The sequence below is a fragment of the Chrysemys picta genome, chromosome 2 (assembly GCF_011386835.1).
Source record: "Chrysemys picta bellii isolate R12L10 chromosome 2, ASM1138683v2, whole genome shotgun sequence".
NCBI lineage: Eukaryota > Metazoa > Chordata > Testudines > Emydidae > Chrysemys > Chrysemys picta.
The window spans coordinates 44,064,150-44,089,188 of NC_088792.1; the positions used below are offsets into that span (position 1 = coordinate 44,064,150).

Here is a 25,039-nt window from a genome sequence, read left to right on the forward strand (position 1 = left end):
GCTCAGCTCACAGGGGCTGGGCTCAGAGCTAGGGGTCAGGGCTGCGGGGGGATGGGGTCGGGGGGGTGTCTGGCTCAGAGGGGCTATGCTTGGAGCTGGGAGTCAGGGCTGCTGGGGGATGGGGTCGAGGGGTGCTTAGCTCAGAGGGGATGGGCTCGGAGCTAGGGGTCAGGGCTGCTGGGGGATGGGGGGGCGGTGGGGCTGGGTGGCGCTGGGGTGTGTGGAGGGGGGCCTGTTTCAGCACTGCCGGCGGGTTTCGGCCCTCAGCTATTTTCTTTGGAGTAATATGGCCCTCGCCGCTTTACGAGTTGTGCAGGCCTGGACTAGTCTATCATTCCCTGGATCCTCTTTGTTCCCTCTTTTAATAGAATAGAATAGAATCATAGAACTGGTGTCCTCGAGAGGTCATCTAGTCCAGTCCCCTGCACTCAAGGACTAAGTGTTATGTAGACCAACACCTGACAGGCGTTTGTCCAACCTGCTCTTAAAAATCCCCAATGATGGAGATTCCACAACCTCCCTAAGCAATTTATTCCAGTGCTTAACCACTCTGACAGGAAGCTTTTCCTAGCGTCCATCCTAAACCACCCTTGCTGCAATTTAAGCCCATTGCTTCTTGTCCTATCCTCAGAGGTTAAGAACAATTTTTCTCCCTCCTCTTGTAACAACCTTTTATATACTTGAACACTGTAATCATGTCCTCTCTGTCTTCTCTTCTCCAGACTAAACAAACCCAATTTTTTCAATCTTCCCTCATAGGTCATGTTTTCTAGACGTTTAATCATTTTTGTAGTTCTTCTCTGAACTGGACCTCAATGCTCCAGTTGAGGCCTAATCAGTGCGGAGTAGAGCAGAAGAATTACTTCCCGTGTCTTGCTTACAGTACTCCTGCTAACACATTCCAGCATGAGGTTCGCTTTTTTTGCAACAGTGTTACACTGATGACTCATGTTTAGCTTGTGATCCACTATGACCCCCAGATCCCTTTCCGCAGTACTCCTTCCTAGGCAGTCATTTCCCATTTTGTACGTGTGCAACTGATTGTTCCTTCCTAAGTGGAGTACTTTGCATTTGTCCTTATTGAATTTCACCCTATTTACTTCAAACCATTTCTCCAGTCTGTCTAGATCATTTTGAATTTTAATCTTATCCTCCAAAGCACTTGCAACCCCGCCCAGCTTGGTATCATCTGCAAACTTTATAAGTGTACTCTCTATTCCATTATCTAAATCATTGATGAAGATATTGAACAGAACCGGACTCAAAACCGATCCCTGCGGAACCCCACTCATTATGCCCTTCCAGCATGACTGTGAACCACAGATAATCACTCTCTGGGAACAATTTTCCAACCAGTTATGCACCGACATTATATTAGTTCCATCCAGGTTGTATTTCCCTAGTTTGTTTCTGAGACGGTCATGTGAGACAGTATCAAAAGCCTTACTAAGTCAAGATATACCACATCTACCGCTTCTCCCGATCCACAAGGCTTGTTTCCCTGTCAAAGAAAGCTATCAGGTTGTTCTTGCCAAATTCACACTGACTGTTATTTATCAGCTTATTATCTTCCAGGTGTTTGCAAATGGATTGCTTAATTATTTGCTTCATTATCTTTCCGGGTACAGAAGTTAAGCTGACTGGTCTGTTTTATTCCCAGGGTTGTCCTTATTTCCCTTTTTATAGATAAGCACTATATTTGCCCTTTTCCAGTCTTCTGCAATGTCTCCCATCTTCCATTGCTTTTCAAAGATAATTGCTAATGGCTCAGATATCTCCTCAGTCAGCTCCTTCAGTATTCTAGGATGCATTTTATCAGGCCCTGGTGATTTGAAGATATCTAACTTGTCTAAGTAATTTTTGACTTGTTTTTTCCCTATTTTAGACTCTGATCCTACCTCATTTTTCACTGGCATTCACTATGTTAGATGTCCAATCGCCACCAACCTTCTTGGTGAAAACTGAAACAAAAATGTCATTAAGCACCTCTGCCATTTCCACATTTTCTGTTACTGTCTTTTCCCCCCTCATTGAGTAATAGGCCTACTCTGGTTCTACATAGGTTCTATGTTTGTCCTTCTCTGGGACTAACCCGTCATCCTTGAGATCTCAAAGATAATCACATTAGATTCCAAGATTGCTTCAGCTAATTCCTTATGTATTCTAGGGGGAATTTCATCAGGCCCTGCTGGCTTGAATACATCTAATTTATCTATATATATTTTTAACCTGCTATTTTGGCTTGCGTTCCTTCCCCCTTATTGTTAATATTAATTGTGCTAAGTATCTGGTCATAATTAACCTTTTTAGTGAAAAATGAAGCAAAATAGGTATTATACCCCTCAGCCTTCTTCGTGGTGTTTCTTATTAGCACTTCTTCCCCGCTAAGTAGTGGACCTCCATTTTCCTTTGTCCTTCTCTTGCTCCTAATGTAGTTGTAGAACCTCTTCTTACTACCTTGTGTCCCTTGTTAAGTGTAATTCGTTTTATGTCTTAGCCTTTCTTATGTTATCCTTACATGCTTCCACTATTCTTTTATACTCATCTTTAGCAATTTGTCTGTATTTTCACTTTTTGTAGCATTCCTTTTTGATTTTCAGGTCTTTAAAGAGCTCTTGATGCAGCCATATTGGCCTATTACTATTCTTTCCTTCATATTGGAATAGTTTTCTGCTGTGTCTTTAATATTGGCTCTGAGAAACTGCCAGCTGCCTTGAGCTCCTTTTTCCCTTAGGCTTTCTTCTCATGGGTCCCTACCTACCAGTTCTCTGAGTTTGTTACAGTCTGCTTTTTTTGAAGCCCATTGTGCTTATTCTGCTGCTCTCCTTCCTTTCCTTAGAATTATGAAATCTATCACTTCATGATCACTTTCAACAGATTGCCTCCCACCTTCAGATTCACGACCTATTCCTCCCTGTTAGTCAGAATCAAGTCTAAGATGCCTGCCCCAGTTATTTCCTCCCTCTGAAACAAGAAATTGTCCCCAACACATTTTGGAACTTAATGGACATTTTGTTTTTTGCTATATTACTTATCCAAAATACAAAATCCTGGTAGTAATGGGGGACTTTAAGTACCCAAATATCTGTTGGATATTTCTGTTTATTTTAGAAATATTTCATCCACCTTCTCTTCCTGCTTTGGTGGTCTATATTAGACTGATACCATTACGTCACCCCTTCCCCTCCTTTTATCTTTATCCACAGACTTTCAGCTGGTTGGCCTCTCAACTCCTTCTGGGCCTCAAACCAAGTGACTACATTCTTGATGTACAGTGCAACATCTCCTCCCTTTTTTCCTTGCCTGTCTTTACTGAACAAGCTGTACCCCTCTATACCAGTATTCCAGTCATGAAATTTATCCCATCCAGTCTGTGATGCCAATTAAGTAATAATTTAGCTTATACTAATACCTCTTCGAGTAGCATCCTTGTGGGTGCTTCACGTTCAGCGCACATGCACTCTTGTGCCTTTGATTGGAGATTTTTGGTAGCAGTGCCCATTCGGCCTGCATGCATGTCCTACACATCCTCGTGTCCCGTACTGAGGCTACATAGATCTGTGCAGGCGAACCACCCTCAGTTCCTTCTCAACCACCTTTGGACTGAGATAGAGTCTGGCACATGTCTGTTTGCTGCATACTTATTTGCATCTTTTATTAGTGTTTAGCTGTATAGTTCCAGCGGGTTTAGTAACTTATAGTTGTAATGTTTGTTCCCTTTTTTTTTTTCTTCTTGGCAGGTGAATGCATCCATTCCTCTCAGAAGGAAACACATTTGCAAATTTTATTAGCTTCACATTGGCAGTGAAATAGAGAGTTTAAATTTCTCACCCATTTTGGTCATTTGTACTATTATGAACCTTATTCAGAGTAAGAAAATGGAAATTTTTGTAGCTCTAAACAGGTGGTGTTTAGCTCTAGAAATGTCCTAACCAGGGTTAACTTTCCTGTGAGAAATTAAATGGATGCAACAGAAGAACACGAAGTTTGTGTACGTAAACTGTAAGGGTATGGTCACATTGGATTAATTTTGCATTTGGCTTTTCCTATGTACTAAAGAGCTACTTATAATATACTTTCATATAATTCAGTTCATCTTCAGATGCCTTTGCTAATATTGTTCATTTAATCAAGGGGGGGGAAAGGACGTTGTGTCATATTTGATAACCCTAACAGAGTTAGTTGTTCGTAATGAATTTTCATTCTTCTAAGCTTCAATCTTTTGTAGTGAAAATTCTAACTTTTTCCATTTACTACAGTATTTCTTCTTTATTTTTCTTTCTAGTGGATTCACCAAATTCATCTTTTCAGTAGTTCATGGTAGAAAAACTGAAATAGAGACAATATTGAAGGAAAGCAAGATTAGCTGGTCACTGTTTTTTTTAAAAAGACCGTGATTAAACACACTAAAATTTCAATAGAATGTCATTTAACTTTTCTTTGAAAGTTAGGAAAAATGATATCTGTTTTACAGGAAAAGTTTTCAAAGTCTGGACCAACTCTCAGCAGAAGTTAGTCTTTCTCAGACATCTCTGGATCCAGGTAATTCACAAGATGGAGATGGAAAGGAAGATGGATTAAATTTACTAAGTGAAGGTAAAATACTGCCTGAAAGTTCCACTTTGTTCAGGTCCTTGTTAATACTTTTTAATAAATACTTTCAAGTACTCTTCAATTTCAGCAATCAAGGCATCTTGCTTTTCTTCTGGAGAGTAAACTTTCAACCTGATAGGTGCAAGGAAATAAAATGTACCTTTTCAAAGTTAGTGTGTGACTCGACTGATTTTTCCCAAGCACCTTATTGAAAATATGTTTGCATGTATCAAGTCCCAATGATATGAGTAGTACATTATTTTGTGCTGTGTTTAAGGCAAGGCTTTATATTGACTTCAAATATGATTGTTACGTTTCCCCCTTCACCGTGTGGGATCTGGTGTCATTTTTCTGTTATAATTAACCTAAGGTTCCATTAGTCCCTAAAGTTCCAGGCATTGGGGTTTGCAGCTCCCTTAGAATGTTGTTCTCCCACTGTTCTTACTTTCAGTCTTTCCTACTGTCCAGTCTCATGCCATCTGGCATTCAGATGCTGCTTTTGTCTGCAATGCTGCAGGCTGCCATATGCTTTCCATTAAAATTAAGGGATAGGAAAATAAGATAGGCAACAGACAAAATCGGTGGCTAGCACTACACATCTGTATCTTCAGTTTTCTTTCAAGTACCCTCTTGAATAAGTGTGAATAAGCAGGAAGGTGCAACAAGACATTTAAGAATCTAAATGTTTAATATGAGTTACTATAAAGAATTCCTCCTACTCCCTCAAACTTTAGTCACGTGCAGCCTGGGAAATACAAAATCTCCCCCCCCCCCCCTTTTTAAACATATCTTTAATGGCTATGATAAAGTTATTTTTTCCCAGTTAAAAAACTGTCGTCATGACCAGTGCCTTTAAAATCTAAATCTATTTCAAGACCCATTGCATACACTAGTTCACTTAGAGTAATTGCTAGTTCAATGTTACACCCTGTGCTTGGTCTCTCTGTGATAGCAGTGTGGTTTCTTTTATTTTTGCCACATTTGACACCATTTTACTACTTCAAGTACTAGCTCATGTCCTTTCCACTGTAGGCGTGTGCATGCCTCATGCACAGCTGTGGGAGAATTTTTTTCCTGAGCGGGATCTGTTGGGCTCACCCAACCCCCCTCTGTTGCCACGCACCACTGCGTATTAGTATTCAAGGTCAAAGCTGCCCCGACTCCCCTCATTTACTTCTTACCGCCAGTGGTGGTTGTTGGAGTGATTGCAGACTTGTTGTAAGAAGTGCTTCCCTCACTTCTTTGTGTACATATTCTATTATTGTTAGTTAATTAGTTGTAATGGTAGTTTGTTTAGCTAGATTTTTAGTGCTAGGTTTTCGTTTTAGTCTCTAGACCACTTTTTATCTTTTGGTACCAAAACAATTCCCTGCTCACTGAGCTTTAAGTTTTGCCAGACTTGTGCTAAACCTGTGCTGGTCAGTGACCCACACCCGGCCAGGTTATAATGTTTGGGAGAATCCCACATTAGTGACAAATGTGACATTTGTAAGGGATTCAAGCCCCGCTCAAAGAAAGATAGAGGTGAGGCTCAAGTGCTTATTTATGGAGGCAGAGTTTTGCCCTCCATAAGAATCATCTTACAGGAAAAGTGTCCTAAGTACATCAGCAGAACACCCCACCAGAGATGTCTGTGGCACCTCGGTCCCATTTGCCGGTACTGAAGAAAATGCTTATGCCTTCCTCAGGCTTAGTACCTCAAATGAGTGGGTTATTACCAAAGCCAAGTAGAGGCAGAGACTCTGCGAAATGTTTGGGGGGGAAGACTCTCCCTGGGGCACTCATTGCCCAGGAAGAGGGAATTGCTGCCTCCAGAACCTGTGCCAGGTTGAGGCTATCCCTGAAAGAACTTTGCGGAGCCATCAGACAGTGCTGATCACTACCACCCCAGAGGTGTACGCAGCTGCAAGGGACCCACATAGATTCTTGGTACTGGTATCACCGGTACTACAAGAAGGACTACAGCCAGTATTGACGCCTGCAGCTTCTACTTCACTGTGTCAAGAAACTGCAGAACTATTGCTGTCCAAGCTTCCTCAAAAGCCAGTGCAGTAGAGAGGCAAGCCTGTGGTGATATCCCCAGTATCACCATCTCTGGGCTTCGACTACCACTGGTTCTACCTCTCTGTTGCTAGAAGTGTCAGATTCTTCTTTGGTCTTGAAGATGAGGTTGTCTGTATGACATCCAAGATAAGGAACATACCCTCCATCAGAGGCTTTGGGACCACAGGCCATGCAGCAACTCAACACTGAAATCCTTCTGAGGGACAGTGGCCTGGGCAAGGATGGGGCCTTGGCCCATATCAGTGGCTCTTTTGGACACTACGGCATGTCTCCCCTCCAGCTAGGACCTTCCCTCAACCATCTCACTCTGTGTCCTTGAGAGCTCTTCGGGGGCATTGGCACTGAGGCATTGGCATCATACACCAGTACTCAGTGCTAAGATGGGTACCAGTCTTCTGGTAGAAGCTTCTCCTCTGCAAGACATAAATCACCATAGAGCCAGCTCTTCATCCTCTTCCTCATCATCAGATGAGACTAATGAGCTGACAAATGATTTACCACCACAAGAGGACCACACATGGAGGAGGAGAGAAGTAATGAAGAAGCCATTGTCCTTTATTTTATACCCTCCTCCTTCTCCCCTCCCCGCCAACCCTGTTCGGGTGTAGACAAAGCAGTCTCCTGTGTACGTGAGATCCATCATAGTCTCTCAGATTAATTGTAAATTTCTTGCTTGCACCTTCTGTATACATGATGTTTGGGATGACCTGCCAGGCCTTTGTTGACAATCCTTTGTTATTTCTGAGGAGCTAGTCTGTGGGCGTTCCCCAGACTTACAATATGTTTCAGTAACAAACATATAGTAGAATCTCATAACTCCATATACAATGTTGATACACACATTTTAACAGGACAATAACATTCAGCAGACTGACACCTCATAAGGCATACTTTGTACAAGATTTGTCATAATTTTGTAAAAGTGGTGATCATAATAGTGTAGATTGTCACATCCTCCTCCTTGCCCCCCACAGCAAGAGCTGAGAGGTGGTTACTATATCCCCTCTAAGGGATATGACCATTTCTATTCTCATTCTCCCCCAGGTTCCCTTGTGCTGACAGCTGCCAATGAGTGGAAGAGACTGGGAGAACAAGAATCAATACTAAAAGGGAAAGATTCCAAGAGACTGGATCTGTTTGGTCAGAAACTTTATTCCACAGGAAGTCTGCAACTCAGGATTGCAAACCAATAGGCACTCCTGAGTCACTATGACTTTACTTTCTGGAAAAATATTTTAAAATTTAAAGACACATTACCAAAAGGATGGTAGACAGGAGTTTGCAGTAACAGTGGATGAGAGTAAGCTGGTTGCCAGGACTGCTCAACCATGGCATCAGCTCGTACTATGAGAAGATGTTCACGGTTGCAATCAGGAGACCATCCAGGACCTCCCTTTCGAATGTCCCTCATTATTTTCAGAGAAGATGGATGACAGGCTCTATAGCCTGAAAGATTCAAGGGCAACATTAAAATTTCTGAGTGGTAGCCGTGTTAGTCTGCATCAGCAAAAACAATGAGGAATTCTTGTGGTTTTAACCCATGAAAGCTTATGCCCAAATAAATTTGTTAGTCTCTTAGGTGCCACAAGGACTCCCTTTGTTTTTATTAAAATTTCTTGGACTCTATACTCCAGCGACGAAAAGGAAACTATTTCATCCAGAGCAGCCAAATGGGTACCAAGTTTTTGCTCCCTGGTCCCAAGATGCACCAAGGAGAAAGGGCAGGGGTTATAAAAGGCATCTTCCACTGCCCTCTTTTTCAGCAGCAACTATCTCATCCCATCCAGTTGCCTTGTCCAAATAGGCATTTTAATGGGTTGGTTGAGGCCAGGGTACCAGTTACCATAGTTCCATGTGTTTCCCACCTTTTGTTTACCAATCGCTTATCCCACTTCCTAAACAGTTGCACCAATCTGATGTTATGTCGGTCTGTCTTAAGCAGGGTGGAATAATCACATCTACAAAAATTAAGAGTCCATGTGTGTGTACCTGGATGACTGGTTGATTAGAGGTCAGTCTGAGGCTCGTGTTCTCCAGTGTATCCACTGTCCTGTCCACCTTTGATGTACTGGGACTTCTGCTGAATCAGGACAAATCAATCCTAAAACCAGTAGAGAGAATAGGTTCATTGGGGTGGTCTTGGACTGCCACAATTCAGGTTCGAAACATTACTGTTGAGGCTGAAACATACCCACTCCCCACAGCACGCAGCTGCCTCAGTCTCCTGGGTCACATGGCAGAATGGTCCTGTGTAGTTCAGCATGCCAGGCTGCATCTCGGAAAGCTGTAGGCATGGCTAGCTTTAGGATGTGCCCTGAATCATTGTCATTTGGACAAAGTGGTTCCAGGGCCAGTGTCATTGTTGGATTGGTGGATGGACCCTCTGAAAGTGTGTGTAGGTCTCCTATGTCTCCCTGCGACCCACCTCACTCTAGTCCCAGATGCATCATCCCTTGGTTGGGGAGCTCATATGGGGTCCCTGCAGACTCAGGGTCTTTGGTCATCTCAAGATCAAAAGACTTCTATAAATGTCAGAGCTAAGATAGTACATCTAGCTTGCTCGGCCTTCCTCCCCCAGATAGTGGGAAAGAATTTAATTTTAACACACAACTCTGCAGTTATGTTTTACTTAAGCAGACAGAGAGTAGTGCAATCAATTCAACTGTGCCAAGAGGCAGTTCACCTATGGGACTTTTGCATAACCAACTTGATTCACCTCAAGGGCTTACCTTCCAGGGATACAGAACATGTGAGCTGATTAGCTGAGCGTATGCTTTCTTGAGTGGTCATTACGTCCAGATGTGGCTAGATCCATCTTCCAGCTCTGGGGGAACTCCCCAAGTGGATTTATTTGCAACAAAGACTATCAGAAAATGCCATCAATGTTGTTCCAGGGGAGGTCTCAGCTGGCAGCTCACTGACAGATGTCTCCTCCTATCCTGGAAGAATCCCCTATTGTACACCTTTCCTTCAATTCCTTTGCTACCCAGGGTCTTGTCCAAAGTGAAACAAGCCCATGCTCATCTCATCCTTGTAGCACTAGCATGGCCTTGTCAACATTGGTACTCAACTCTACTAACCTTGCTAATTGAGCCTCCATTATCTGTCCTGTTGGACTCAGAGGTGATTTCCCAGGACCATGGTCATTTGCTCTATTCGTCTCTGATCCTGCCATCTGATAGCCTGGATGCTTAATGGATAACACCCCTTTGAAAGATCCTGTTCAAAGGACATTCACAAAGTGCTTCTGAACAGCAGAAAACTCTCAACTAGGAGCACTTACTTGGCTGAGTAGAAATGCTTCTCCATTTGGTCCTGACAGAAAGCTATATCTCCAGAGTGGGCCTGGACCTCATGCTGGACTTATCTTCTATATCTAAAACACAGTTTGTCTATTCGCTCTATAAGGTTGCATCTGGCAACTATTTTGGCCTTCCACAACTTGGTGGATAGTAGATCCCTTTTTTCCAACCCCATCATAGCCAGATTCCTAAAGGGCTTCGTCAGAATAAATCCACACATGCAAGATCCTGGGATCTGAACTTGGTCCTAACAAAATTGACAGGATTGCCCTTTAAATCCCTTGCAACTTGCGCTCTGCTTACTTCTATGTGAATGTAGCATTTCTAGTGGCCACCACCTTGGCCAGAAGAGTGGAAGAGTTGAAAGCCCTAGTGTCAGAGCCTCTATATAGAATTTTTAATAGGTTTAAGGTTTATCTTCATCCTCATCCAAAACTTCGCACTACGGTGGTCTCTAATTTTCACATTAATCAAGTAATCTATCAGCTGACTTTCTGAAACCTCATGCCCACAGCGCTAAGGAGAGACTTCATTTGTTGAATGTGAGAAGGGCTCTAGCTTTCCAACTGGAACATACTAAGTTATTTAGGACCTCTACTCAGTTGTTCATTGTGATTGCGGACAGAACTAAGATTCTCAGAGGATTTCATTCTGGATCTCTTTATGCATTTGTTTTATTACCTGCTAGCTACTATAGCCCCCCCAGCTAGGGCACTGACACATTCTACTAGCGCACAGGCAACATCAGTGGCTTACTTGGTGCAAGTACCTATCATTGACATTTGTAAACTGGAGATTGGTCATCAGTCCAGGGATAATGACAATTTTGGATGGGTGGTCTTACAAGCACTGTTCAGTTCGACCTTGAGTCCGCCTCTATGATTGTCTATCTGTGAGTCACCTACAGTGGAATGGACATATGCAAGCACTCAAAGAAGAAAAAAATGGTTATCTACCTTTCTGTAACGGTTGTTCTTTGAGATGTGTTGCACATGTCTGTTTCACAACCCGCCAACCTTCCCCTCTCTATCAGAGTCTATCTGGTATGAAGAAACTGAGGGGAGTCGGGCGGCTTTGCCGCCTTATTCCAGCACATACTGGCACATGACAACAGAGGGTTCTTGGACCACCCCAATGGGTACGACTGAGAGAAAAAATTCTCTAGCAACTCCGTTTGAGACATGCGCACACACCTACAGTGGAATGGAAGAACATCTCGAAGAATAACAGGTACAGAAAACTAGGTAATTGGGTTTTTATGTATTTTAGGGTTGTATCTGTATTTGTATCTGTCGAAGTACTGAGATCTCTCACATCTAGTGGAAGTCAGGGCCTTAGATGGTTCAGATTTTGCTATAATCTGTTGTAAAATGCATTTTTTTTAATGCAATACTGCACTTATTATCATAGACTCATAGAAATGTAGGCCTGGAAGGAACCTCAAGAAATCAAGTTCAGTCCCCTGCACTGAGGCAGAACCAAGTAAACTTGGTTGACTATCCCAGACAGGTGTTTTTCTAACTTGTTCTTAAAAACCTCCAGTGATGGGGATTTCACAATCTCCCTTGGAAGCCTATTGCAGAGTTTAATTACCTATATAGTTAGGTTTTTTTCTAATATCTTAATCTCCCTTGCTGCAGATTAAGCCTATTAGTACTTGTCCTAACTTCAGTGAACATGGAGAACAATTGATCCCCATCCTCTTTCTAACATCCTTAATATATTTGAAGACTGTTATCAGTCCCCCTCCCTCCTATGGTATTTTTTTTCCTCAAGATCAAACATGCCCAGTCTTTTTAACTTTTCCTCATAGAAGAGATTTTCTAAACCTTTTATCATTTGGACACTCTCCAATTTGTCCACGTTTTCCTAAAGTGTGATGCCCAGAATTGGACATGGTACTCTAGCTGAGCCCTCGCCAGTGCCAAGTAGAGCAGGACAGTGCCCTCCTGTGTCTTACATACATGTGGCAAAGTGCTGGGAACCAACAGCTTAGGTCACATCAGTTAAACACCAATTAACTCCTCCCAAGGTGGATCTGACTGTACCTAATTAATCCTTCCCAGCTCACTTTAATCTGCTAAAGAGTTAGTTAGACCGTTAATGCAGAGGGTAGAAGAAGGCACCAGCAGGAAATGCTGGAGGGAGAGGCAGGCTAGCACAGCTAGAAGGTGCAGACAGGTCTTCCTTCTCCTCTTCTTGGCAGAAGGGTGAGGAGAAACTGATGTTGTAAATACTGTGGTGTATGGATCAGTAACGGTGGTGAAAAGAGTAATGAAATAAACTACACAGCGGTGTTTAACAACTGAAAGCCTCTGAATAGTCTGCATAGACAAAGCAGAAGATAGGAGTGACACTCGGCCCTGTCACAATAAGACATATGTATTCTTATGGTAACATTTGAAAATGTGGTTTTCTGAATTGCAGATTTTTTAATATAAAGTTCTGTTGAAAGGGATTGTGAAGTTCATTGTGGGAGTGATAGTTTAGCGTCTCGGTTGTCAAACCCAACTGCTGATCCCAAAGAGTGCTGTCGTATGCTGAACATAATTTACACCCCGCCCCCCCAAAGAGTGCTCTGGCACCTAATAACAACCAACTCCACCTTGACACTCCTGCTGCCTCTGCCAGGTGACATGAACATCCCTCAGCTCAACTATAAATGCTAAAGCCTCCTTCTACACCACCTTTATCTCATCTCTGAGATGTTCGTAGTTGCCAATTATCCAGCTGGAAATGTAGGTAACTTTCCTGATAATAGTAATGTTATGTTAAAAAATCCCTTTTCACCCCATCCAAAGTTTTAGAGCTCGTATGATGGATGCATGCTGCTGAACTGAAATAGTTAAATTATTTTTCCCAGCTTTCCCATATATTTGCTCAGAATATTGAGTTTAAAAAAAAAAACTTTTTTTTCCCTAGGGATAGAGTGAGGGTAGATCTTTAAGGGTGTTCGGTTGAGTTCATTCCATAAGCACTGTATTCGGTCACCCATATTTTTTTTAAAACAGATGTAAGACTTAAATTATGCAAAGATCCATTGGAAGATGCCGGTAAGTGCTGTAAGAGAGTGGATTATTTTCACTATACTGGTTTTTTTCCCCAAAGGTAGGGCTTCCCTTTAAATGAGAATCCAGAGGCACAGTGTTCAGAAATGCCTACTTTACAGATGCAAAATTCCTTGAACTTTTGGTGGACTGGGTTGCAAATACAATATAGTGCGTGAGACGTCTTAGTCATCTGTTCAAACCCAGTTCAGGTTGGTGGCAACCAAAAGCTGTTATCTGATCCCTGTTTGGTGGCCTGTGGAAATAAGGTGATCTCACTGGGTAAGTGTCTGCCTGTCACAAAACGCACTACCATAATTGGCACTAATTAGCTCCACTGTGGGCAGGGAGGACGTGGGTTAAATTGACATGTTGCCTGATCTAGCCTCATCTCTGGGGGTGTGGTCCCTCCAGGTTGCATGTTTGTGAGGCAGAATGGAAAGTTTGCACTGACACTGCCAGTGTAAATCTGATATCTTTTATGAGGAATTATCAAGAAGGATGAAAAACAAAACATGTTTATCTTCAGTAATAGCATTTACGGATTCCAATGGGGTTTTTTCCAACAAAGATTAAAAGCACTAAATCTCTGGTCATGGCATCATTCTGGTAATTTACTGCTGATGTTTGGTTGAAGCCTTAATGGAAAAAATTTTTACTGATTATTTTCCCCTTTGTTAGCAGTGTCTTCCACAATTCTGGACATCTGGGCTGCTCTTTTCTCGCTGCAGCTCATGGAGGCGGATCAGAGTTTTGGTGTTGCATGGTCTGGCCACACACTCTCTGCTCCTTCTTGCTGCCAGATGAGTTATTCCTAATCTGTTAAACTTGTATAACATCATGAACAAATATTCCAGAGATAACTAAATAGCTACATACATTAGACCAAGAAAGATGGCCGTATGGTAACAATTCCACTTAATATCTGACCCTCAACTATAGGAGATGCTTCTAGCAGAAAGGAAATTATCAGTAAGAAATGTAACATTCTGGAGTTCAGTGTCTCCCAGAATTCTGGACATCTGAGAAGTAGCGAGCACTGAACAGATATAGGGAGGGTTATGAAACAAAAGTTTGGCAAGAAAGAAGTACCTCCCTCCCCTTTTTGTGAGCTCGCTCAAAAGTTTCTATTATTTCTGGCCACTACACACAGCACCTCCCTGCCAAAGGAAGCCCCTGCAGAAGACAGAAATTCTACCTTGTAGTACTTAATGAAGGTGTTAGCTGTTTTGTAAATTTTCAAAGTGAACACACTTGCTCATTCTGGCCAGAAGGTTGGTAAGGATCTCGTGAAGTGTGCTTGATCCATTCTGGGACAGAAACCTCTGATGATTTGTAGGCTTCCACAATACATAATCTAATCCACTGAGCAATGGAGGACTTGGAATCTGAGCCCTTGGCATTTAGGGTGGGAAGGCATGAATAAGGAGCCCAATCTTCTCGCAGATTTTTATATGCTTGAGATAGATTTTCAACACTCCTCTGACCTCTAAGGTGTGCCACACCTTTTCAGTTGGATGTTGTAGTTTTGGACAGAATGAAGGAAGCGCAATTTCTTTGGAAGTATAGAAGGAGAAATTTACCTTAAGAAGAAAGGATTCTGGTGTTCTGAGTGCCACTTTTGCCTTGTGGAACACATAGTAAGTCTCCCGTATAGATAAGGCTGCCAGCTCCGACACTCGCCTTGCAGATGTGACAGCTACTAAGAAACAATTCTTAATGGATAAATAAAAGGCCAACACTGAAGTCAGAGGCTCAAAGGAATGGATTATCAAAGCCCTCAAAAATAGTGAAAGACCCCATTTGGGGAAGAGTGGCACATCAGTCTGGCTAACCAGTCGGCTCAGAGGAATCTATTAAGATGTTTAAAAAAAAAGTGAACAGTACAGAGTTTAAGCATAGAAGTTTTGGTTATCAGGGAATAACGTACAGATTATCAAGGTAGCAAGGTTTGGTTTACGATTGGGTGACATAAGGAATACATAAACTGCAAAATCCCCGATTGGGGGTAAAAGGTTGATGGGTCAAATTACAGGCATTGAGATATGAGGGTATGAACTTCATAAAGTGGCTATGTTCGGGTGTGGAGTATAATGAGCGGATATGATGATGAGGATGGATTGACCCTCATTTGGTGAGATTTAATGTTCAGGGAGCTTATGGTTTCAGTTCATATGATCCAACGGAGAAAGTCTCTTGTCCCTTTCTCATGGTCGAAGAACAATGTCACTCTGGCTCGCGCCTCCTGGTACTGTCGGTGGTCGGTGATGTGCTCGATGTAGATGTCCCTGGACCATTGGATGGTGTCTGAGACCATGAGGCGCCGCATGAGCCATGCGTAGAGTCAACCGATCCCACAGGTCTGCAGCACACGCTCGTTGCAGGGGTCCCAGGCACCCAGGGCTCCGACGATCAGGGCATCCATCTGCACCTTGTAGCCCTTCGCTCTCAGAGGGTCGGCCAGAGGAGCGTACTTTTCCAACTTACGAACTCGGGCTTCGCGAAATGCCGGGGTCCTGTTCTCAAAGGAGACCGTAACATCGACGTGGATGATCTTTTTCTGGGCCTCGTGGGTGACGACAATGTCAGGTCGTAGCTGGCTGTCAGTACCGGGGATGGTGCAGTTCACTGAGATCTCCCCCAGGCGTGGTGCGATGGTTTTCACCAGGCGGTTCGGGATGGCGTTGTAGCTCAGCTGCCAGGCTCTGGAGTGGGGTGTGCAGCTGCACAGGATGTGGGGCAGGGTCTCATTGGAGTAACCAGACTTCCTGCAATGCTTGTCTCAGTTCCCATGGCGGACGGCTCCGTTGAGCGGGACACAGTTGAGCTGGGCACAATGGATGAACTGCCAGTTGGCGAAGCGGGTGAAGCCTCCCCCGGTGAGAAAGTGGTTGCTGGCGTCCCACTTGCTGGTCAACTCACAGGCTTTACCCTAGTTCGGTTTACGCTTCAGGGTTTTCATGTACAGCGAGTGGATGGCGGCCTTCAGAGTCCTCTCCAGCAAGCCCCTGGTGCTCGGGGTGATGATGGTGTTGTCGGACCTGATCTGCGGCACCCGGACTCCCAGCTTCCGGCGCTCCTCGCACCACTCCCAGCAGCAGCCGATGCACTTCCCCAGGCGACGTGTGGCGTTGTGAGTGTGGGACCACAGTGAAGCGATGTCACGCCCGTCCCGTCCGAATTCCCCATCCAAAGAGCCGCTCAGGAAGGTGGCGATGTCTTGGTTGGGGGGGGGCTCTACCGATCTGCTTCTCTGTTGCATCACACATGGCGTTCTCCGCGATATTCCTTACCGTGGCGTCGGGACATGTCAGCAGGCAGAAGGCGTGGGTGATCACTGCGACGTAGCACAGATCACCCATGCAGGGGACTTTGGCGCCACCGTGCCTGTGAGCGATGTAGACCAGCTCATTGCTGGCTCTCTGGGGAAAGAACAGCCACTTCTTCACCAGCTGCCGGATGATCTTGTCCGCCTTGTTGAGGGGCACCTTCGCCACAGCGGATCCCCTTAGGGTGAACGAGATGCATGGGATCAGGAAGGTGTTCAGGGCGTTTATCTTCTGCCACTGTGTCAGCAGGGAGGCATCAATCTTGGCGGCGTCCTGCAAGATCTCCTGGATGGTGTCCTCGGGTGTCTGCTGGACACGGAAACCTGTTGGCGTGCCCAGGTGCTGGTATGCCTGCCCCTCTGCTAGGGGGATGATGGGCTCACCCTGGATCTGGAACCCCATTGCTTGCACCAAGTCCCTTTTGCTGCCATCAGTGTGCAGAGTTGCACACTTCTTCGCATTGAAGCAGAGCCCCATACAGTCAGTAGCTTGGCTGGTGGCGTCTAGCATACCTTTGAGGCTCTCTGGGTCATCTGCGGTCAGGACCAGATTGTCCACGTAGGCCAGAATGCTGATTTTCTGTGGATTGTCTTCCAGGGAGCCTGAGAAGCATTTTGGTCTCTGCCTTGGTACAATTCACAAACAGGTTGGCTGAAGGGAGGCCGAACATGTGAATGATGAGATTAAAAACCACCTGATTCAGGCATCACTCGGAATTATTGAGCCGGCACCTCCCGAGCCAGTCTGCATATTGGTTCAGATCACCTTTGTTGTGGATCACTCTGAGGGAAAGAAGGAATGATTCTGCCCACTTTATTATTTCCATTGCTTCCACATGTAGTGTTGGACTCCTTGTTTCCCCCTTTAAATATGCAATCATATTGTCTGATTGAACTAGAACATCGTTCCCCCTCTTAGCTCTAGGAGGTTTTGCTATGAGCCTTTTCCTCCTGGTTCCATAGGCTCTGGGCTCTTTGGGTCTCCAAGTGAGCTTCCCAGCCTTCCACACTGGTGTTGACTGCTTGGACTAAAGGAGCTGGAAGGCAGATGGGCATGCCTTTGCAGATTGTCGTGGGCTGACCACTACTGTAAGGAGATGAACACCTGTGCTGAAACTTATACTTGATCTTTCTTGTGTTCCGTGGTGTGATCCCACACCTCTAGTATGAAACCTTGAAGACTTCTGATGCATGATTGTGCCCATGGAGATCCATATGCACGACACCACAAGTTCTAGCAATTGGAGGCATAGTGCTATAGTAGCTCTGGAGCAAGAAAATAAATTCCTGGGTGAAACTAGAGAACTTTTCTTGGCATTGAAGCTGGGTCCTGGAGAAGATTTCACATTCAAGATGTGACCTTTTGAGCTGCAATGGAGCTTTGATCAGATGTCATCCAGGAAGGGGTACAGGTGAGTTTCCTGTGACCGGAGTCTGGCCATTATCACAATCAACATCTTTGTAAAAACCCTGGGGGCTGAGGAGAGGCCAAACAGGAGTGTTTGTTATTGCCAACATTTCCTGCTGTTTGCAAACTACAGAAGTCTGCGCAGGCGCAGTCTGATGGGAATATGGAAATGTGTGTCATCTGGGTCAACTGAAGTCAAGAAGTCCCTCCTGGGACAGGTATGATACTGTAGAGGCCACAATCTCCATTCAAAACTTTTTCTTTATCCACTTGTTGCTTTTGAGATAGAAAATGGCTCTGATACTCCCCATTTGCTGCCGTACAATGAAGAAGATGGAGTAGAACCTGGAGAACCTTTCTTCTGAGGGAACCCACTCTGTCATTCCCATATCCAAAAGATGAGATATTTTGTTCTGCATCAGACTGTTTTACAGGGCTATTGGAGCTGGGTGATTGGATGAAGAAGGGATGGGTGGAGCCTGGAGCTCAAGGAGGTCGGTCTCACTCACTATATCTGTGACCCATTTGTCTATGGTCAGTGAAAACCATTCTTCTAGGAAATGGGAAATCCTGACCCCTAGCTTCAGCTCTTGGGGGAGCCTATGCAATCTTTGTCATAAAGTGGATTTGGGAGGGTTGGAGACTGAGGTCCCTCTGGAATTTCCCCTGGTACTTTGATTCCAGTATTTTCACTCAGGTAATTTGTTGCCCCTTCGCTGGTAAACAATAAACCTGGTACCTCTGTAAGGATGAGGAGCAAAAGGAATGCCTCTGTCTGAATGCTGGTCTATTTTCTATTCTGAGGACCCTTAGTGAGGAAAGGAGAGACCGTTTGTTCGGATTTTGCCATCTTGTCAGCCACCATCTTATCCAGTTTTTCTCCAAAAATGAGGGAGCCTATAAACTTGGCTGAGCATAGGACCTGGTTAGAGTAAGTATCCATCTTCGAGGGTTGAAGCCATAGGCGGCGCCTGGCTACTGAACTGGAAGCCATGGCTTGGGCTGAAAACCTTATTGCATCCATTGAGGTGTCGCTACAAAGGCTGTTTCTGGGAAGACTTGAAAGTGGAGCCAAAGTCAGGGTCATCTCAAAGCCCTTAAGAGCAGATGTTCCAGCCAGGCAAGAGATGCTCCTGCAAAGCGGGTAACTGCCAGGAACACTCAGAAGGTGGCGGAGGAGGCTTCAGAGCCCTCTTTGTGACTGGCCTCCATCATTCCAGCCTTGGGGTCCTTAAGGTAGAACTCTCCTTTTGAGGGAATAATCATATTTTTGGCAAGGGATGCACACAGGTGTCAACCTTTGGTGTCCCTTGTGTTCTTGAATGTAATAGAGCCTGAGATTGCTCTTGTTAATGTGCTTGCCCTTATCAGGCTTGTTCCATTCATCCCTAATCAGTTCCTCAAGGAGTGAAGCGATATTGCAGCCTCAAGGGAGGATTTTGAAGGGAAAAATTTATTCTAAGGCTTACTCACAGGAACCTGCTCAGGTTTCAGAGCCAGATAGCTCACCTTCCTCAGTTGAGGAGGAGGAAGAGGACTCTCATCTCCTGGATTTTTGTGCTGTCTTTCCCTTTAAAATTTTTTAAACCTTTTTAGTGTGCTTCAGGAGTATAGAAACTCTGCAGTGGCTTTGGTGAGGCCTTTTGTGGCTTGCTTCCTTAGGGTCTGGAGCCCTCTTGAGAGATGTTTCAGAGCCCACCCTGAAAGGTGCCAACTTGTAGTCAGAACCCTCCTGATCTGCTTTGGGGCGGGAGGGGGAGCTGATTTAGAAGCCCTGCTTCTTTTTCCAGGATGCTCAGGACCCACTTTAAGTCTTGTGGGCAGGACTGGTGAACCTGCAAGCCTCCCCTCTTCGTTCTTGGGGGCCCCCTGGGACTTACTCCATGAGTCCAGTGGTCAGGCTCCTCCTCACTTTTAGAGCCTCTCCCTGCTGTGCACTGGGGTTCCTGGTCCATTTTTTCCACATTAGAGTTGTGGCTGCCTCAGTGGGTAGGGAATAGGGATGCAAAATGTTAACCAGTAAGCATTAGTCTAATTGGTTAACCCGCCTTAACCATTAACCCCTCGGCCCCAGCTGCAAGGTGCGCTGGCTGGTGCTGCCCCAGCCCCCTCCCTTTAATCAGTTAACCGTTTAAACGATATTTTAATTGTTTAAATGGTTAACTTTTTAAACTATATTTACATCCCTAGTAGGGAACCCCATTTGCCTGTTGGACTCGTAACCCAGGGACCTAATGGAGTTAGGGGATGGAAGGCTGGGTACAGGCTGGGCCCAGCTTGCCATCTGCCAACCATGGGAAAACTGCCTCACAGCACCTTTTGAATTCGACCTGGTGCTTTCTTGGCTGCTCTGCCATGACTCTATGGGTCACAGGCGCTGGCAGAGACTCAACCCTGAAGGGTTAACCAACCCAGGGAGGAGGAGGAGGAATGCTGTGGAGGAAGAATACTGCTCCCCACTGCCCAAAAAACTGGGCAGAAGTGTTAAAATAGAAAGAGTAAGGACAGAAGCAAAAGAAACGACCACTGTGTGATGCTCCAGAGGCAGAGAATCTGCAAGGAAGCAGTAGAAGAGGCATGGTCAGACCACGTGGCACCAAAACTCTGATGTGTCTGTGAGCTGTAGAGAGAGAACTGCCTAGACATCTAGAATTGTGGGAGATGCTGGACACTAGCATGTTTCCCTAAAAACTGACAATGGCATTTGTGCATGTGTGCTTATGTTGTATCGAGGATGAACATTCTATAAACAGATACATATACTGACCTTCTCTCTTCCCTCAGTGTTACTGCTGTTCAGGTAAATCTAGTATTAGGAATTGCATTGTAATAGTGATTTAATGTAATTCTGTTTTAACAGGGAAGGAAGACACTCCATCACTGCTTGGTCTCTGTGGTTCTCTGACTTCTGTAGCAAGTTATAAATCTCTTACAAGTCTGAAATCAAGTGAATACCTTGCAAGTCCTACAGCAGAGATGACAAGTCCAGGTCTAACTCCATCTTGAGCGGATATACATAACAGGAAGAGCTTTTGTGTTGTATGCCAGAATTTGACTTGCTGTGAAGACTCTTAAAGGTTCAAGCAAGCTAAAGAATATGCTGCTTTATTTTGTCCTTTTTTCATAATGATCTATTTAAAGAAAAGTCACAAAACTTACATCCATTGTTTGTCATGCTTTTCTTTAAAAGGATTTTTCCCGGACTTACCCTTTGAGATCTTAAATTGTTTAAGAATCCTAGTCCGGTATAGAATGTATGTATGATTTAGTAACATATGATTACCTTTTAGAATGAAATATGTGAATATCAGTCTTCTGCTAAACAGTCGTGATCTATGTTCCACAGGCTCTTAACTAGAGCACTTCCTTGCACTGCTCTGCATATTTGTCAACACTTGCAGAAGAGACAGGGAATAAGTCTTGGCAGGCTAGCAAAGAATATCTGAATTCCAGTTTATACTATATTACAAAACATTGCTTGTTTAAATATCATATTTTAATCTGCATATGTTCTATTATGTAGGATCTGAAATAACTTATTTAACCTGTTAGATGTTTTGAAATACTGACAGGTAAGTGTTAAATTTGCATTCCCATTATGCCACTTAGAGTTAATTTTTATGTTCAGATAAGGCCATATTAAGAAACAGTATACATCCCTAGGTTTTGATAAGGGAACAGAGTAACAAATCTTATACATCAGGATTACTTCCAACTTTTAAGAAGGGATTAAGAGGCAAGTCACCAGGTGATCGTAAGACCCAAATGAGGAACAACTTTGCAGGTAGAAGGTGCATCTTAGTTACTTGCTTTTTGTTACTGACTTATGTTAATGTAAAGGTGGGGGGAAACATGGTGATGTCATCACCTTAGAGCTTTGGGGGAAATTTCCCCCCCCTCATGTCCATTGTAAAGGATCTCAGGAGTAAAAAAGGATTAGAATGGAAATTGATAATTTAAATAACAATATTCTCATGCTCGTGTTTTTTTTTCCCCCATGAAAGAGTTTTGGATAGGTATTTTTCTTGATTATGTTGTGCAGTAATACTTAAACAGAAGTGAATCCTTTAAAATTCTATGCCTCTAATTAAGCTACTGATATGAATTACCTGAAAACATTTTGAAATGAAACTAAACTTTACATCTTCCCAGTTTAACTCTCACCTTTAAAGTTTGCAAATTAATTTTTGAATTGCAAACTGTATTCTAACACTGCAAACTGTATTCTTATATCTTTGTAAGATGTAACGAGTCCTTTATCTATGAATTTTGCTATTAAGGTAATGCTGATCAGTATCTTTAAAAAAATATTAAATGCATGTAAGTGTGTTGTATTTATTAATCAAGGGGAAAATGCTTTGTTGTGCCAAAGAAGTTTCAAATATTGTTTACATGAGTGGCTTCAATACTAATAAGGTTATTTAATTACAGCATACTTTCAGATAGATTTTTGTTTACAGTCAGATACTACATTCTATACTCTTTGCTTTATTTATATTTGCCAGAGAAATGTGCCTCTTGTAATCTTACCCTTTGCACTACTAGTTTTTCAAAGGGTCGGATAAAGAAAAACAGGCAATCTAATCATTCTTGTAAACAGAAGAATGCAGGAATGTTGCCTTGATAAGCATGTGAAATTACACATTTTCAGAACTGACTAACCCACTCTAATGATCTCTGAAATAAAACTTAATTAAAACAGTAGTGCTCCTTTACTAAGGTCTACCAGAATGACTATTACGGCATAAAGTAATGTCCTGGTTCTTGCACTAAGAACATGCTCTCATGGCAGTTCAGTAGCTTAATTGAACAGTATTCATTAAATAGTAATTTCTAAACTAAAGATGCATTTTTAATACAATGAGGGAAGCAGGATTCTATAAAGTTAACATTACTGATTTGTGTACAGTAACTTGAGCAACTTGTGCTGTTTTAAACATTTCTCCCAGTACATCACTGTTTGGCTATAATCATGATTTTCTAGTCATGTCAGCAGATAGCTCTGTTGGAGGAGCCGCTATAAAATTCATCTGTCATGTAATTTAAGTTTTATGTAATCTTTCACACTAGTATTAGTTTGTAAATGTCAATGTTCGTGCATGAGGAAGCTGATTGTATGTGTGTGTCAGTTCTAAATGCTGTCCATTTTTCAGAAATATTTGAACAAAAATAAATGCCAAAATTGTGTGTATTTTGTTGCCGTGCTATATTATAACTGTTGCATGTAAATTAAACATTTTGTATCGTTGCCACTACTAGCTCGTCTCTGTACTTTTCTAATCAAGAAGTGTAAAGTAAGATCACTAACACACTAGTATCATGTGAGCATAAAGCAATTTAAATTTGTTCTAATATTCCTAAAGAAGTGAAAATTAACACATTACTTCATTTAAGGTCTTCTGAAAGTCTAAACAACGAATATGCATTTCCTTTTAGCATGAGTGATAATGGAGACTATAAATTAACCCCAAACATTTAAATTATGCTTTGACTTGGAATCTGTGCTAAAAAAACAAACAGTATAATACATCACCTTTTTTTAAAAAAAGATGCTATTCTAAACTACTATCTTTAACTCTTGCCTCAAGGTGTTGGCTCTATTCCCAATTTTTATCTACTAAATATTCCCTGCTTTCATCCATTAAATTGAAATGCACCAGTATTTTCTATTTACATAATTGCTGTAGTTGGTGCAAGAACCTTATACAGTCATGAATGGGAGAGGAGGAAATCCATGACATTTTTTAATATGTGATCCACGTTATGAAAGTCTGAACTCCTGGGTTATACTCAATTGATAAAGGCAGGAACTTGAGCTTAACCTTATGTTCTGAATGTGAGATTTTCTGACATAGAAAGTCTCCTTAATAAAAGTACTTCATACAGGCAAAATGAATCTTTTGAAGTAAAGAAAGGAACACCTCAGCTTACATTTGAAATGAGAAAATAGTGGTTCAGTGGGCTCCAAAGAAAAGGCTAGGTATTGTCATAAAATATCATTGAGGCTAAGAGTTTGACAGGATTTAAAAACGTATTAGGTAGTCACAGGCTTGTCTACACTATCCCGCAGTTTGGATTAGAGAAGTGTTAACAGCACTGTGGGTCAAAGTGCTATGCTCTAACTCCCCTGTGCGGATGCACACTAAAATATTCCTACTTTGCATTAACGTAATCCTCTTCAGACAGGCTTACATTAATGCAAAATAGGAACCTTTTCATTCACACCTGCTGCATCCACACTGGGAAGTTGAAGTGCAGCACATTGACAAGCATTACTGTTCTCACCTCTGTAGTCCAAACCGCAGGGCAGTGTAGACCTAGCCTTAAGTGAATGGCCACAGTCCAATTAGTTAGGATAAAAAAAAATGTTTTAAACATGTGCTTCAGACATAAATTAACCACTAAGACAAACTTTTCTTATTTTACAAATATCCATTATGGCATTTCTTGCCCCTTCCTCTAAAGTACATGTTGTGCCACAATAAACAATATCTCAAGCTATGGCGTAAGAGCTTTCAAAGCCAAGATGCTGCAGAGGAAGGCATAAAACTTTCATGCAGTATTTATGCACTATATTATAAATAAAATTGAGCACAGCTCGTGGAGCCATCTACATCCTGAAGCATGAGGGCTGAAAACTATTGCCCTGTAATTGCAAATTCTACTCATTCACAATCTAAATTCTTTAAGTTTCTAAGAAATTCACCTTGATCAAGTGGCATTACATAATTGAATTATACACATCACAAAAAGCATTTTTCTTTCAGTGTTAAATCTGCCTTCTGGTTTAATCTTATGCTTTCATTGTTCTGTACTTTCAGGGCAGGGAGTCTCTCTTCGGAATTTGTACAACATAATACGGCCTCAATTTCAATTGGAGCCTTTGGATGCCATTATAATAAATATTTAACAAGTGGATTCCTAACCTTTTTGCTAAAAATCCTTTGGCATTCTAATAGTTGGACGGAGGGCCCTTATCTCCCCTCTTCTGTGCACTTGCACAATTGTCATACTTATCTTCCTTGTCCATTTTGCATTCTATTTTTGTTTTAAACTCCTATTTACCAGAAGGCAACATCCTGCCTGGGCCAAGAGCATCCAGAATTAACTCTTTTTGGGCAGGGTTGCCTGTTCTTTCATCCAAGAAGAGTGTAAAGACAGATGATAAACACCCTTGATGACTCAGGTCTTTGGCCTTTTGAGGCACTAGTCATTGTGACTCCATTTCCCTCCATGCCTCCTGGATAGCCTGTGACCTCAACAATAAGAGTTTGTTAAATTGTTTAAAAACTATGGG

At 42.9% G+C, this 25,039-nt stretch overlaps 1 protein-coding gene across 1 annotated transcript in view; it reads left to right on the forward strand.

The window, feature by feature from the left end:
• RUNDC3B (RUN domain containing 3B) overlaps positions 1-22,997 on the forward strand; it is a 187,780-nt gene extending 164,783 nt beyond the window's left edge. The window contains 2 exon segments of the mRNA XM_008169647.3: positions 4,475-4,596; positions 20,603-22,997. Coding sequence (XP_008167869.2) covers positions 4,475-4,596; positions 20,603-20,748 — 268 coding nt within the window. The 3' untranslated portion in view covers positions 20,749-22,997.
• Positions 22,998-25,039: the final 2,042 nt, after the last annotated feature.